At 31.0% G+C, this 15,744-nt stretch overlaps 1 protein-coding gene across 1 annotated transcript; it reads left to right on the forward strand.

Annotated features, from left to right (window-relative positions):
- The first annotated feature begins 919 nt into the window (after positions 1–919).
- LOC143070530 (uncharacterized) lies at positions 920–13,546 on the forward strand. Its single transcript, XM_076244782.1, has 8 exons — positions 920–1,053; positions 8,066–8,246; positions 8,948–9,033; positions 10,034–10,108; positions 10,982–10,996; positions 11,282–11,299; positions 11,983–11,994; positions 13,387–13,546. Exons 1-8 carry the CDS (start codon positions 1,008–1,010, stop codon positions 13,524–13,526), a joined length of 573 nt encoding a protein of 190 aa, XP_076100897.1. The 5' UTR covers positions 920–1,007; the 3' UTR covers positions 13,527–13,546.
- The last annotated feature ends 2,198 nt before the right edge of the window (positions 13,547–15,744 follow it).

A 15,744-nucleotide genomic window follows, 5' to 3' on the forward strand; every position in this document is an offset into this window, starting at 1 on the left:
TCACAATTTTTCAATTTTAAGATGGATAAGCAACCACAAGTCGTATCAGACGATGATTTGTCAAACATGCATTTATTTTGTGTGAAACAACTCAGCGGAGGTTTGCCTTTCTCTTTTAGAAACAAAAAAAAATAAAACTTTATAAATTAAGTGCGTTCATTTTGTAACATTAGACCAATTTAACCCGCTGTATTTGTCTCAATCTTCGAAAATACTATATAACGCGTATATGATTAACGAATCAAAATCATGAAGTAATCAAAAAAATGTGCCAAGAGATTAATAACTTAAAAGAGAAGCAAAAGATACTAAGTGTCATACAAACTCATAAGTCGGAAATAAAATGACAACGCCATGGCTAAAAAAGACAAACAATAGTAAACAAAACACAACAAATAAAACTAAAGGCCGAGTAACACAAACACTCAAAACTTAAGGTGGTCCCAGGTGCTCGAGAAGGGTAAGCAGATCTTACTCCACATGTGTCATCCGCCGTACTAATAATGTAAGAAACCACCTAGTAGTAAGTCTGAGTTATGATATATAAAGAAACTTTAATTAAGGAGCGGCTTTGTATATCAAGGAAATAAAAAAATAAACGCCAGTACTGTTAAAGGCTGAAAGTTCATATCTAAACATAATATCATTCTTCCTGGCATCGTAAACCTGCAATACACCAGAAAGGCTATATAGTTGACAAGGAATATGCTACGAGTTATTTAAAATTCTATATTCGCACTTTTATTGATGATCATGATCAATTAGAAAACAATAAATTCTAGTTTGTGCATATGAATAATTCTAAATCAGTTACTTTGATACTTCAACAAAAGAAATGTGACAGTACAATATGTCAAGCTAGTATAATCATTCTTATAAAAAGTATAATTTATCAACAAAAATATGCATGCATGAATAGCATTAATCATATTGACGCACATTATTATTTAACACCAGTTATTTTCCAGTCTACCACCAAAAGGAACTGATAAAGTTATTTTATCAGCATGTTGATGAACGTTTTAATTCTAATCATAACGTGTGTATATGCAGGTAAGGCCGTTTTAATGCATATTTATTTTTATCATTTTGAACATCTTTATCTGAGTATTGAGATATAAGCAAACCTAATATCAACTTGAAAGAGAAAAAAAAATAATTTGAGAGTAATTTAAAAAATTTGTTTAAATTTTCGTCTCTTTTATTTTTTTAATAATTCATAATAAAATGCATCAAAATACATCGTAAATGTATCGAATCAAATACAAAATGGAAAGAGGCCATTGATCACTACAAGCATATCCTTGTATACTTATTCGCCATTCTGATGTCTTCAATCTAGAAGCAATGATAAAAAATGTTAGCAACGGTATTTATTTTGACAGAAAAACAATATCCTTGAACAGTATCAATGACAGATAAGGATTACAAACATGATTAAGGTACATGATGTATATTGTAACGAGAAGTGACAGTAACCAAAAAAATTGCCAAGTAAATCTTTTTGACGTTACTCTCAAAATATTTATAGGGGAAATTTTGAGTAAGAGGTGTAAATTAAATTTTCAAAGTTAGAATGCTATTAAGCAAATCTAATAAAACACATTTTCATTCAAACCATGGACTTGGGAAGATGGTACATAATTCGTCATACGAAATTTGTAATAGGAAACTATAACCTAAAGGGCACTAGCTACGAGATATATGTGATTTTTTTTTATTAAATCATTTATGAAAGTGAAATAGTGAAATAATAATTCCTTTTTAGTAGCAAGTATGGTTCAATTTTGTCAAAATAAGCTAAGTAACATTGGTAATGAATTATTCGCATGCAAGTGTATATTTTGACCCCGTTGATTCTGTATTTATGTGAACTACAATTCAACCCCTTAGATAGTGATGGATAACGCAGAATCGTGCGTGATCAGTCATTTAAGAGAAAAAATTGTCAACATTGAAATTTAAACAAAAGTAAAACATTTGAGATCAACAAAAAATCATTTTTATACAGGTAAAAACGATGATTTACACATATGTTTATTCTTTCATATAAAATCAAATAGATCTGGGAAAGAATCCAATTGCACGAGTTCACTTAATCTATTTATATCTATACTTATGTTTATATCCCTATATGGCCATTGGAGGTGTTCCGAAGTCAACTCGATAGTTGATTAGGTGGAGTCTAGAGTTAAATACTGTACCCCTTTTTTGTCAATTTTACCTATTATGTCTGTTTTGTTCACGCATCGTTGTAAATATAAGTGAATTTGATGCGACTGTCATACAACTGAGAGGTTTAGTAAAAAAAAACAGGTTCAATACACCATTTTCTACATTTGAAAATGCCTGTTCCAAGTCAGGAATATGACAGTTGTGTGATGTGTTTTATCATTCGATTTCGCCGTTTGATTAGGGACTTTCCGATTTGAATTTTTCTTGGAGTTCAGTATTTTTTCGATTTTAGTTTTTATACACACGAAACGGAGCGACATATTTTCGAGCCCATTCCCTGTAAATTGTTTATTTTAGACTTTGAATAATTTGGATAAGTGTTTAACATTGTTATCACTAAGATATAGGAATTTGAGTCAAATCGGTGATCATGAATATGACAGCTAGTGCCCATTTAAGGTATATTGTTCTAGAAACACTATGTATTGATTCAAAAGCTTTTATAGTTGGCCAAAATGCCGCGCAAGATTTTTATGGATATATGCATTTCGCTTGTCAATATTTTACTTTACTATACAATGCAATTACAAACGACATAATATGACTAACGGAGCACACGTCATATACAAAATTTATTGAAGTTGACATAACGTTGCTGATTATTTATGCATCCGATATCCGGCACAGCTGGTGCAAAGCCGTATCAACAAGGGTCTTACGTTCGACGTTGAGAAATACAAATTACAATTTGAAAACCTAGATATAAAATTGTGGCTAGGAGAAAAGGATTATCATAGTTCAGCCATGCATATCTAATTTCTAGTCACAAATGATCAACCTTAGTAACATAATATAAGGGATGAAAGACAGACACAAATCGGATTTTGTTATTTATATACTAATATATAGATTTATTAGAACTCTTAAATTTTCACGCATATATAGTTTTAAAAAGGTATGTTAAAGGGACACTAACTTTCAATTTTATGTTCAACGATTTGACTCAAATTCATGTATTATATTTATAACAATGAAAAATATTTATCCAAATTATAAAAGGTATAAAATAAAAAAATTACAGTACATTGGCTCGATAATATGCAGCTTCGTTTCGTGTGTATTTCAGCCTAAACGCCATCTAATTAACTACCGAGATAACCCCGAAAACTACCGACAGTAAAAATACACGGCATTGACATAATCATAAATATAAATAGATATATGGACCTCGTGAGAGTGAATTTGTAGAGTCTGTTTGAATTCAATTTTAAGGTAAAATAAAATAAGTAAATTTTTGATTTTACCTGTATAAGAATGATTTATTTTTTGATCGAATCAGTCAATCCAATGATTTACCTTTGTTTTACTTTCAATGTTAACACTCTTTTTTCGTTTAAACGAATCAATCATGCATAATCCATCTCTAGCTAAGAGGTTTAATTGAACTTTGCATGGATACGGATTCAAAGAGATCGAATTATTAACTTGCAAGTGCATAATTCATCTTCGATGTTTCTTACCTTTTTTGGACAAAACTGAACAATACTGGCTGCTAATAGCGAACTATTATTACATTATTCCAATTTCATTTATGATTGAACGAACAAATTATAATCTAAAGTTTTTAATGTATGTCGTAGCTAGTTCCCCTTCAAAACGCACATTGTTGAATATCAAGACTTTTAATAATAATTTTAAACTACAGTTTTTGATGCATGATAAAACTTATAGTTCCGAAATCAGTCATTGTAGCCACTATGTACATTGATAAGTCTGTGATTAGAGAATTTTTTTTAATGTTTTCACTTAATAAACTGAATTAAAACCAAAAATTTTTCGGACACAAAACTTGTAATAAAATTAACGGTACCAATTTTCTTGCACCAGATGCGCATTTCGACAATACATGTCTCTTCAGTGATGCTCGTGGCCAAAATATTTGAAATCCAAAGCTTGTATAAAAGATGAAGAGCTATAATCCAAAAGGTCCAAAAAGTATAGCCAAATCCGTGAAAGGAATCAGAGCTTTGCATGAGGGAGATACATTCCTTAATTTAAAATAATTTCTAATATTTTGTAACAGCAAATTTTAATAACACAAAAAAATCCGTATTTTCATGCCAGTACCGAAGTACTGGCTAATGGGCTGGTGATACCCTCGGGGACTAATAGTCTACCAGCAGAGGCATCGACCCAGTGGTAGTAATAAAATTAACGGTACCAATTTTCTTGCACCAGATGCGCATTTCGACAATACATGTCTCTTCAGTGATGCTCGTGGCCAAAATATTTGCAATCCAAAGCTTATATAAAAAATGAAGAGCTATAATCCAAAAGGTCTAAAAAGTATAGCCAAATCCGTGAAAGGAATCAGAGCTTTGCATGAGGGAGATACATTGTAAGTAACGACTCGGATGTACTTATTTAAACTGAATAACCTATATGTGTGGTCATAAAAACATAAAAACTGATTGCTAATAAAACACTAGACAGGTCAAATGATGTTGGTGAAAGTTATCAGACACAACCGTACGGCTTTCAAAATCCCATTCCGTATAGTTGAAACATGAAAAATATGAAACAATACAATTAAGAGAAATTCAACAGAAACAAAATAATAATTGACAATGTCCATCTTGATACCTCAAACATGAAATTTCTATATGATTTTTAACCTAAGTGACTCAGTTGAATCTCAGAAATTAAGTATTAACTTATATACTTAGTAAGTTGCCAAGTACCAATGGAAAAAAACTGAAAAAAAACTTATCCACGATGAAGCAAAGAGTATTTTAAACTTTCTTTAAAATAGCACAAACGTAGTTTTAATTTTTTGGGGCAAATGAAAGACTGGATTTTTTCAGAATTGGCGCAAATGCAAGGCGCCCCAATTAACTGCTATTGGCTCGTCTCAAAATTCTGATTCCAAATATAAAACAGAACAAAACTACTTAATCATACCAATAGGTGAAGAGGGTATTTTATCTAAATTAAAAGTTCGAATCAACACAATTTATGTAAACTGCATAAGGGCCAAACATCTTCAAATAATATCCGCTTTTTCATTTTGAATTTTCAGGGGTGTATTATTGTTATTTGTTTTACTAGACCTACATCATTCAAATTTTTTAAATAGGTTTTTACTTCGCTCGCAATGCAAATTTTGTTTGAATTTTAATTACGATTTTCTTTCTTTTTTTTGGGGGGGGGGGGTTATTTAGAGAAGTTATACCATGATAGTATTAATAACTTTCAATTTCATAACACTTTCTCAAGTGTACAGAATATCCTGCACAGTGCCTCTTAATATTTTTATATACCAAAGGAAGTTACTTTTATGCGTACCTGAAATAGCAATAGTTTACGAAGTTCACTTTCATGCAGATCTTTGTCAGAATATGGGTTTTTTTTCAGTGTCCAACCACTTTACATTTTGAAGTCGTCATGGTTTATATACTTTCATGTTAACATTGACCTTGCTCATAAATCGGTAATAAGAAAATACCAACATCAAATGTATTCAAAAAGAGGAAGTCTATAAAAACTATTAGCTATGTTGGCAGTTGTGCACTTGTTTGAATAACGCATGAATGACGTCACGAAATGACGTATTATTGATGTGTTTAAATTAAGAATCAATTAGGATTGATTCCGGAAAACTGAGTTAAACTTTTATTAATTACAAATTATCAACCAACCGAAAGAGTGAAAAACAACTGTTATTTTCCTGATTCGGTACAGGAATGTTTACGAAGAAAATGGTGGGTTTAAACTTTAATATAAGTTGTATTAACATAATTCCTTCTCCACCATTATACATAAATACAATTAAACTAAACCATAGTATTAACACTTTGATTCCTAAATAAAGGCAACAGTAGTATACCGCTGTTCAAAATTCATAAATCGATAGAGAAAAAACAAATCCGGGTTACAAACTAAAACGGAAGGAAACGTATCAAATATAAGAGAACTACGACACAATAGAGACGCAACACCGAAATGTAACACACACAGAAACGAACTATAATGAAACAATGGCCACTTTCCTCACTTGGTACAGGGCATTTTATGAAAACAATGGTGGTTGAACCTGGTTTTGTGGCATGCCAAACCTTCCGCTTTAATGACAGTGTTAATTATAACACGAAAGGGTTACAATAAATAAACAAATAAATGGGAGAAAATATAGGACAGAGAAACAAACGAATAATAGCCATTAAAAGGTAACAGGTTAAAAAATATTTTATACGTCAGACGCGCGATACGTCCACACAAAACTATGCGCAGATGTAAAAAGTTTGAAAGTCATAACAACTACAAAGTTGAAGATCGCCGAGGACCAAAAGTTTCAAAAAGTTGTGAGGCCAGTGTTAACCGCCTTGGACAAAAACATCATTAAACTTTTACAAAAAAACTCAATATGTCCAATATATATCTGGGTCATCAGGATATTTACTGAGCATCTTTCTCATGCTGTCCTCTTTTTTCTATACTAAATTAAAGACACCAGGTTGATAAGTTGGTCCACTAGACGCATGTTTCTTCTACCTATCAGTGGCTGTTAAAATCAAAATAGTTAATAGATTGCCTTAAAATCTTTCTGATTATGTATATTGAAGACCTGTTGGTGACCTTCTGCTGTTGTTTTTTTCTATGGTCGGGTTCTTGTCTCTTTGGCACATTCCCCATTTCCATTCTCAATTTTATTAACCGTAGTATCAATCAGATATGGATTATATAATATATATGCTAAAGTTTTACTTAAAAACTTTTACATATCTAAATTAAGTATTTCTACATTTGATCTGCTTTTTGATACATCAAGTACACCGTTGCTTTTTCTAGAAAATTGGAATCGTAATAACACATTTATCGCTTAAGGTAATGTATATTCCACTTTGCAAAGAACCACACTATTTCCTACTAAAATACACCTAAAATCATGTCATCCAAATGCTGAACCATTTGATTGACAAAATATTTGTTGAGTTTAGAGGATTTATTTTTCAAGAGCTAGTTGGTACACTGACGAACACTAGTTGTATAGCCACACTATTCGACCTGATTTTGTGGGTACTCATGTGAACCCGAATCCATACAGAATTTTCTCGAAAAAACAAAAAAAAAACTATATAGATTCTTTAAGAAGACATTTAACGACTATATGAAGAATGGGTTAACCATGTCATGTAAGCTTGATAGCTGCATTGTAAGCAGAACCCCAAGGAAATCATGGTTAAAGTACAAGTTCTATAATATTGTATTTACAGTAAGATATATTTGTCTGCATCAATGAGGTGTTACTACAGATAAAGGGAAGGTAAAATTCAGTCCGAGTCTCATGTTTTGATATGTAACAGAAGAAACTAAGCAAAATGATAAACATAAATCAACGATGTACTACAAGCAGTCACTGACTTTGCCAGCTCCAGACCTCAATTAAATTTATCAAGATGAAAAATGTATCTTCATTATTCGAAAATCAACCACAATCTCTCCCGCTACGGATTAAGTAGCATGTACTTATGAATCAAAAGAGATGAACAAACCCGTATAAGGCTAATAACTTGTTAAAGAATAAATGAATGTATTTCCAATGCAAATTTCCTATGGTTGAATCAATATCATTTCCAAACAATGCCATCTTTAGTTACTTAAAAACAGTATCCAAACCTATTTTACATGCGAATAAGTCTTTTCAAATTAAAGGTGTGGTTAGCTTTTGAGGTAAATGACAACATTGTTTTATCTTTGACCAGAAAATTACCATAAAATATGGTTATCCAAAAATTAAAACTTCAACGTATAATGTCTGCACGTTGGTATATACTTTTACGAATACTATCTTAATATCAAAATAAGACTTAAACTCTATATTTATTTGTAGCTAAAGGTCTGTGCAATTATCCATGTCGAAGGCAGGAGGTGGGGAAATATATAAAAATTAACGATCCAGGGAAAAATGCAATTTTTCAATTCAATTGCAAACATCCTACTTTGACAATTTCACCTCAAACAGGCGAAACGAGGGAGTGTTTTGAAAGGAAAGGACCGTTTATCGTTCAACGGTAATCTATTATTATGATCATTTAAAATACTTTATTAATGGAAAGGAATAAGACTTTGTTCTTCAACTTACAAGTCAGGATTTCTTGAAACTTTTCGAAAATATTTTTGGAAAAGGGAAATAGTTCTTTATTTCATTTTTTTATCATTTAAGAGCCGAGATGATTCTGTTCTGAATATAAGTTAATATATACAAGAATAAAGAGTTAGAATTAATTGTCTTTATCTGTACCACTTATTGTTTCTTGTCCTGCTTGTATTGTTCATTCATACAGGTTGAAAGACGGTGCATGTTAATTATCCAAATTTGTAATCTAAATCTGATCATACTAGCATTGAAATTGTACAGCTTATTATTTTATTTCATTTTATTTTATACTTGGTGTTATGTACATTTCTTCCAATATGCCTGAACTTAAACAATAGCTGCTTGACGGGGACCCTAAAGGTCATAAACAAACTGACTTCATTGTTTAAATAACGCAGAAAATTTTTTATTCCCGTTTTACATTCTTATTCGAGGAGATTCAGCTTTTCATGCGATTCAGCTTCAAAGTATGAATAACTGACGTAGTATTATTTGCATGGTGGTGACACATATTCAGCGGGATTTTTTTAACGTTAACGGTGTAAATGCGTTTGAAGATCGGATCACGTATTCGCTCGATCGATCCTTTTGTATTTTGATCTGATTTGATTTCAGTTTTCAAGGAAACAGGTTTAGATGTCTAAAAGAGATGGCGGTTGATCTATCAGGCAAAATTGTGGTTCTGTATACAAAACCCTTTAGTAAGTTATTTATGACTTAAGTACACATGAAATATATATATATGTATTAGTTAACATAATACATAAAAGAAAAAAATAACCAATAATATTGGACAGTAAATTAGACTCGCCCACCTCTAGAAGTCGACTCATTGAACAAAAGACAACAAAGACAAATAAAAAACAACGATCATTACATGGTGAAAATCTCCCAAATGCCTATAGAGATAATTTGTCATAAAATTATATGCACACACATCTTGACGATACAATTACCAACAGAATGAACATTACCTTGACTGTCGTACAAGTGAGAGGTTTAGCAAGCTATAACACTAACATTTTGTACTTTTGAAAATTCCTGTACCAAGTCAGAAATATGACAGTTGGTGTCCATTCGTTTTACATGTTTGATCATTTGGTTTTGCCATTGGATTAGGGACTTTTGAATTTTCCTCTGAGTTCAGTTTTTTTTTTGTGATTTAAATTTTGACCAAGGAAATACTAAGGCATGAGGAAATAAGATGCAGCAAATGAATAAATAATAGGGTGAAATCCAACTTCTCAATATACATTAAGAATAAGATGTTATTTGCGGTGAGATCAGTATACACCAGAGACCTAAGGACGTGGATGTTTACAGGTATGGGTTCCAAAAGACACATTGATAATGGTTAATTTGCACGACGGCACCACACAGTATTAAATTTTATATTAAGAACGACACATTTATTCTCTTGTAATAAAGATAATTAAAGTGTAGAAAAATCATTATATCAATACCAAACATAAACCCTGCCAAATGTAGTCCTTGGAATTCGGTAGTTTTTTGTTATTTTATATTTTATGATATATTATGGTATATTGGAACATTTGTGTCCGTCAGATTTAAAAGAAATCCCCAAATCCATTGCAACAATGTAAAAGAAATCACTAATAAACATTTTACATTTATATCTGAATATAACAATAGTTACAAAAATATCATAATGACTATTTTAAAATCTCGTTAAAATTTCAGGAATTTATTTGCGTACCCCCTCATTGTGTGAAGTGTGTGGTGCTCAAGACTGCTGGTCATTAGCTATGTTTGCAGGTAAGTTTGTTTTAACGAAAGAGATAATTCAATCAAGAATAATGGTCTATAGATCTACATGTAAATGAGTTCACTCACAGTGTTTGGTGGGGTTCGTGTTGTTTATTCTTTAGTTTTCTATGTTATGTCATGTATACTATTGTTTGTCTGTTTGTCTTTTTTTCATTTTTAGCCATGGCGTTGTCAGTTTATTTTCGATTTATGAGTTTGACTGTCCCTCAGGTATCTTTTGTCCCTCTTTTGTTTCAAAGGAAACAGTCTGTCAGCAGATTCATAATGGCACATACTCTGAGATGTTCTTGCAAGTGGTTGAATACAACCTTGCAGGTTCATGGTAACCTCCATCGACCAAGTAAAAGTAATATGTGTGAAGGATATCAAAATCATTGCACATGAAATTACAACGATGTCAGCTCGAGATAATCAATTCTAATAATCAAATACATAATACACTTCACAACTGTTTGTTTCTTGTAGTCAGCGTGTCAAATTACATATGCAGGTATCAAAGATGGCAGAAGATAAAATTTTAATTAAAAATTAGAGATTGACAATTGTTTGTATTTTAGTTTTTATCTACAGCTGGTTATAATTTTCTATTCGAGTATAGCTGCAACGATAAATTCCATTATTAATAAGAAGAATAAAAGAATACTTTTTTTTTCTTTTTCTTTAACTAATATCATCGTTTTGTTTCCTGTGGTGATAGTAGTAAAAGCGGGACGTTGGCATATTGTCTCATGTGTTAGCGTTGGCTTCAAATGACGAGACATGGACGCCAGGGTAGTCAATTGTAACTGTTCATAACTACATGTATTTTAATGGGTAAAACATCAAATTACATCTTATAATCTGACATCTCTTCATTTTCAGCCAAAGGCGTGTCAAGTGAGTTTAAGAAATGCTCTTTTAACTTATTCTGTTCTTTATTAATTCTAATTTCATTCCAAATGGGGTTTTTTTCCGCACAAAATGTAATGGATCTTTACATAAAATAAACAAAAACCGTCAGTGTAACGATCACAGGGCAGGCAATTTATTTTTCCTTTTCATATAACTAGATTAAAATTTACTTCTTAGATTGGATTATCATACATATTTTGATATGAAATGTACACTGAATCTTACTTATAACTTGCAATTATTTAGATATATTTTTGATGTTCATTGTAGGACAAACAGCTATGAAAGGTATGTCATGAATGTATCAATTATCTGTAAAAGTAAAATATGAAATAATGCCATTTTATTGAGATAGGAATTACCGTGAAAAACACATAGAGAGAGAGGTATATACATTATTCATATTATAGTAGACAATAGTATGGTGAAAAAGAACAAAATGCGTAAAGAGGAAAATCACAAAAATACTGAACTCCGAGGAAATTCAAAACGGAAAGTTCCTTATCAAATGGCAAAATCAAAAGCTTAAACACATCAAACGAATGGATGACCAATGTCATATTTCTAACTCGGTATAGGCATTTTCTTAGGTAGAAAATGGTGGATTGAACCTGGTTGCTTTGCTAGCTAAACAGTAATTATTAACCTTTAAACTAAAAAAATAGCAGCACGTACCTTACAAAAAACTAAGTTGGACGCAAGACCTTATTATGAGTTTACTGTTTTTTGTTTCACTAGTGATGAGTCTTGAATGAAAATTAGGCATACAGTTATGATAGATAATACTTTCCATTCTAAATAGCGGTAAATTGAATTTGATTTTTGAAGAAATCTTATACCAATTGTGAATACTAATAATAATATTTTGTTTGATTTGTTTGTAGTACACGTTCCTAAATGAATACTTGTGGTAAACATGAATCTTATACCAATTGTGAATACAAATAACATTTTGTTTGATTTGTTTGTAGTAAACGTTCCACGTAAGTACCATTTAGTTTATTTGATAAAATAAAAGTTTTCAGCTCTTTTATATCAGATTACAGATTTAACGTGTAAATAATCTAAATTTCAAATGTTGTGTTTCATATTATTGATTTAAATATGTTTAGTGAATGTGCATCAAAACTGCAGGTAATGCATTCATTACTGGAAATACATCCAGTTTCATTCTTTTTTAGAGTTCATACAATTCCTTAGGTTTCTGTTTATGTCCTTGTATTGTGTCTCCGTTATCCATATGCAAGATTAAAACAATGATTTATACATATTTAACAATGACTGATTCGAGGAAAGTAGAGATAAGTAAAGTATAGTTTTTAAAACGGACTCTTTCATAGTCGGATTAATACTGTCAACAGGTATTTTTTTCAAAAGAAAGAAGCTAAACATTTGGTATTGCTTCGAAAAAAATATAAAAGACATCTTTTGAAATCTTGTATGATTTATAGTGCGTAACTTTTGTTATTTTTTTTTCCATTGTGATTTGGTAGTATTTTATAAGTATATGCACATTGAAGTATGAGAACGTTTTGATTGTTTGTTTAGACTGGTTGTATTTTAGTACACAAAAGTTTAAATTGTTGAAAAAAGTTGATATATTATATCACATTATTATATTTCACGTTAAAATGCCATATTTTGATTGGCTAATACGAGGGTGTTTATTTACTCTATTACATGGCTGAGCGTTTGACAATTGTTTTGAATATTACCCTCTCTTCCAGACCAATCCAAAATCGATAATTTAGAGGACAATGAATTAAGTTTACAGCGCGTTATTAAAGACAATGCTTAAGTTGTACATTTTAGCTCAGATTCTATTATTTGACTGTCAAAATAAAATAATAAAACATGTTGCTTCACTTACTTTGATTGTTCTAATACCCGTAACGTTGTTATGAACGTGACGTCCCTAGAAAATACTTTTAAATACAATGTGTCTGTAAAGGACAATGATGACATTCAGCATAATAAATTAAATAAAACATAGCTGAGAGGGTGATAGAGCAGATTGGTACCTCTCGAAAAATCATTGTCAATGTTTTCTCGGGGTACCAATCTACTCTATCACCCTCTCAGCTATGTGTTATTTATATAATGTCAAATTGACATGAAAATAAATTTATCAGAGTTCTTAAATTTTTGGAACTGTCTGATATCTCCAAAAGACTGGAGAAGATATGATAAGCAGCGTTTTCCTCCTTGCATTTTGAAACTTATTAACTCCCATCAATCAAATTTGCCTCATCTTGCCTTACTCGCCTAGAATTCAAGTTGGATGTTTTTACTTGTATTTGTTACTATAACACATTTCTGTCCACTTTTTTAAAACAATTTTCACTGTTATTAAAAGATTTCATTTTTTATAACAGCTATAGGTTGTAACGTTCCAAAGAACTGTCCAATCAAAAATCCGTATAAAGATGTTCCTTGTACTGGATGTGAACCAACTGAGGGAGATGGCCTGTGTTGTAGAGGATGCCAGAAAAACGGCAATAATTATTTTGCGTAAATAAAAAATATTTAAAGCTATGTATCTGTTGTTATGATGTTCTACATACCTTGACCGGCTTATGTGAATTGCCAATGTGAGCTATTGATATCATACTGCAGGGCTGTGTCGCCTATTTCAATAAGATTTCTGAAACAACTAAGAAAATTCAAAACAGTTGCCGAAATTAGTATATGTATATTTGCTGAATAATTTTCTTTTACGATTTTGATCGGATTGGAAATTTAGCTGCAATAATCTTGCAATTTCGGATTATCTTATTCAAATCTTTGACGTATCTACAAAGTAACATATGATCATGTTTATAAAGGAAAAACTATTTAGAGACATACAAATTAATGACTCGTTTTACTCTGATTAGATCATATATGTGATGGTTTTAATGTAACTATCATTATTAAGTTTTATCTTACAGCGCATTATATGATATGAAAACTACCCTAGGCGCCTTACAACATATAGCAATTTAATGCATAAAGATCCATTATAAAAAAAATCATCTTTCCTCTTTGACCCTTACCTTTGATCGTTGAACACTCAATCAGAAAAAGCTATTGTACTGTCATGTTCAACCATTTGTTTTTATATTAATTACTTTTTGTTCATATTCATCATTCTGTAACAATATTTTACATATTAAGACAAATGTGTTCATAAATTGTCATAACGAATTTTCTGTCCTCTTCTCCTCAAATATGAACTACCGAAATAGTCTTATCCCCGTGTTTGTACTTAAAAGATCAACACGACGGGTGCCACTTGTGGAACAGAATATGATAACACCTCTGAAGTACCGATGGTAGTCCTCTGTTTTTTTGTCTTAATCTTTTGTTACTTTCATCTGTCTTTTTTTGCCATGGTGTTGTTTGTTTTATGTTTTGATTCTGAGTTTAAATATCCCTTTAGTAATTTTTGCTTCTCTTTTATCAAGAAGCAGTTAGGGGCGGAGAAATTCTGGAAATGAATACAATTAAAGCAAATACCTTACTACAAGTATCTGATGTAAGGAGATATTGATTAAACATTCCTTCACTTATTGTTCTGACCTGTTATCTATTTCTTGCAATGAAAGATAATTATAGATTATCACACAGCATTTTCCATATTGGCCCTGGTATCAACCCTAGACTCCCATATCAAGCCAGATGCTTTATCCCGAGGGCTTGATATGGGTCTGGGGTTGATTCCACGGACCATAGTGAAAATGACACGTAATAATCTATTTATCACATATTTTCAAGCAAGAGAAAAAAGATGGCATATACCAAATTATGTTTGATATTTTCAACAAAAATTCAAGAAAACATTTAACGAGAAAAATTTTCAAAAATGTATCACAGTGAGTTAACAAAGTTCGTATCTCAGTAAGTGAACAAAGGTTTGTGAAAAGTTTAACAAATAATTAACAATAAATATATTAATGCTCAGAATTGTAAATATTAAACGAATTTAAGTATATACATTTCCAATTAATGCTGATAAAGAATACACCATATCGCTACTATTATTTGGAAATATGTTTAGTCCAGTCAAACTAAGTATTAACCTTAAACTAATTGCAACAGAAAATGTTTTAGTTGTAATCTATAGCATTAAACCCTAAATATACACAGAAAAAAAGTCCCATAAAATCCAACTTGAGGAAAACTCGAAATCGGCATTTTTAATTTCCTATAGAAATTAACACGGGAAGGGGAGAAAATGAGTCTATTTTTGTCTTTTTTTGTTGATTTTCTTACAATTCATGCAAAGTATGATATTTTGACGGGGTTATAAGTTCGTATTTGACTATATTATATCGTCTTCTGCTCATGAAATGTACAAAACAAAAGTTTTATTGGCATATTTAAAAAAAGGGCATTTTTCATTGGAGAAATTGCAAATTTGTGGCTTTGTGACTATTTTGAAAATATAATGTGACAATTTGGTATTGCTTATATCGGTATAATATATTTGTTCTGCATCTACCTTGTTTAAAGAAACCTTAAACTACAAAAAGAAGAATATATGCTTAATTATGTTTTATTGAAGTTGAAATTCTTCACCCTGACATATTGAAAAATTCAATAAATGTTCAACTAAAGAATTACGAAATCTAGATTGTCGCTCGATAAAAGATATGAAAACACCTTTAGAGATGTTTGTTATACTCTAAAGACGGCTTAAATATCAAGAATCAATTCATTCTGTTAATAGAAGCGATCAAGCTATAATTTTG

Source organism: Mytilus galloprovincialis, chromosome 4, assembly GCF_965363235.1.
Source record: "Mytilus galloprovincialis chromosome 4, xbMytGall1.hap1.1, whole genome shotgun sequence".
NCBI lineage: Eukaryota > Metazoa > Mollusca > Bivalvia > Mytilida > Mytilidae > Mytilus > Mytilus galloprovincialis.

Excerpts from the sequence above, each read along its gene's own strand:
- LOC143070530 (XM_076244782.1), top strand. The coding sequence starts at position 1,008 with ATGTTGATGAACGTTTTAATTCTAATCATAACGTGTGTATATGCAG. Across the intron at positions 1,054-8,065 it reads CATAACGTGTGTATATGCAG|CTAAAGGTCTGTGCAATTAT; the intron begins GTAAGGCCGTTT and ends ATTTATTTGTAG. Across the intron at positions 8,247-8,947 it reads GGACCGTTTATCGTTCAACG|TTTTCAAGGAAACAGGTTTA; the intron begins GTAATCTATTAT and ends ATTTGATTTCAG.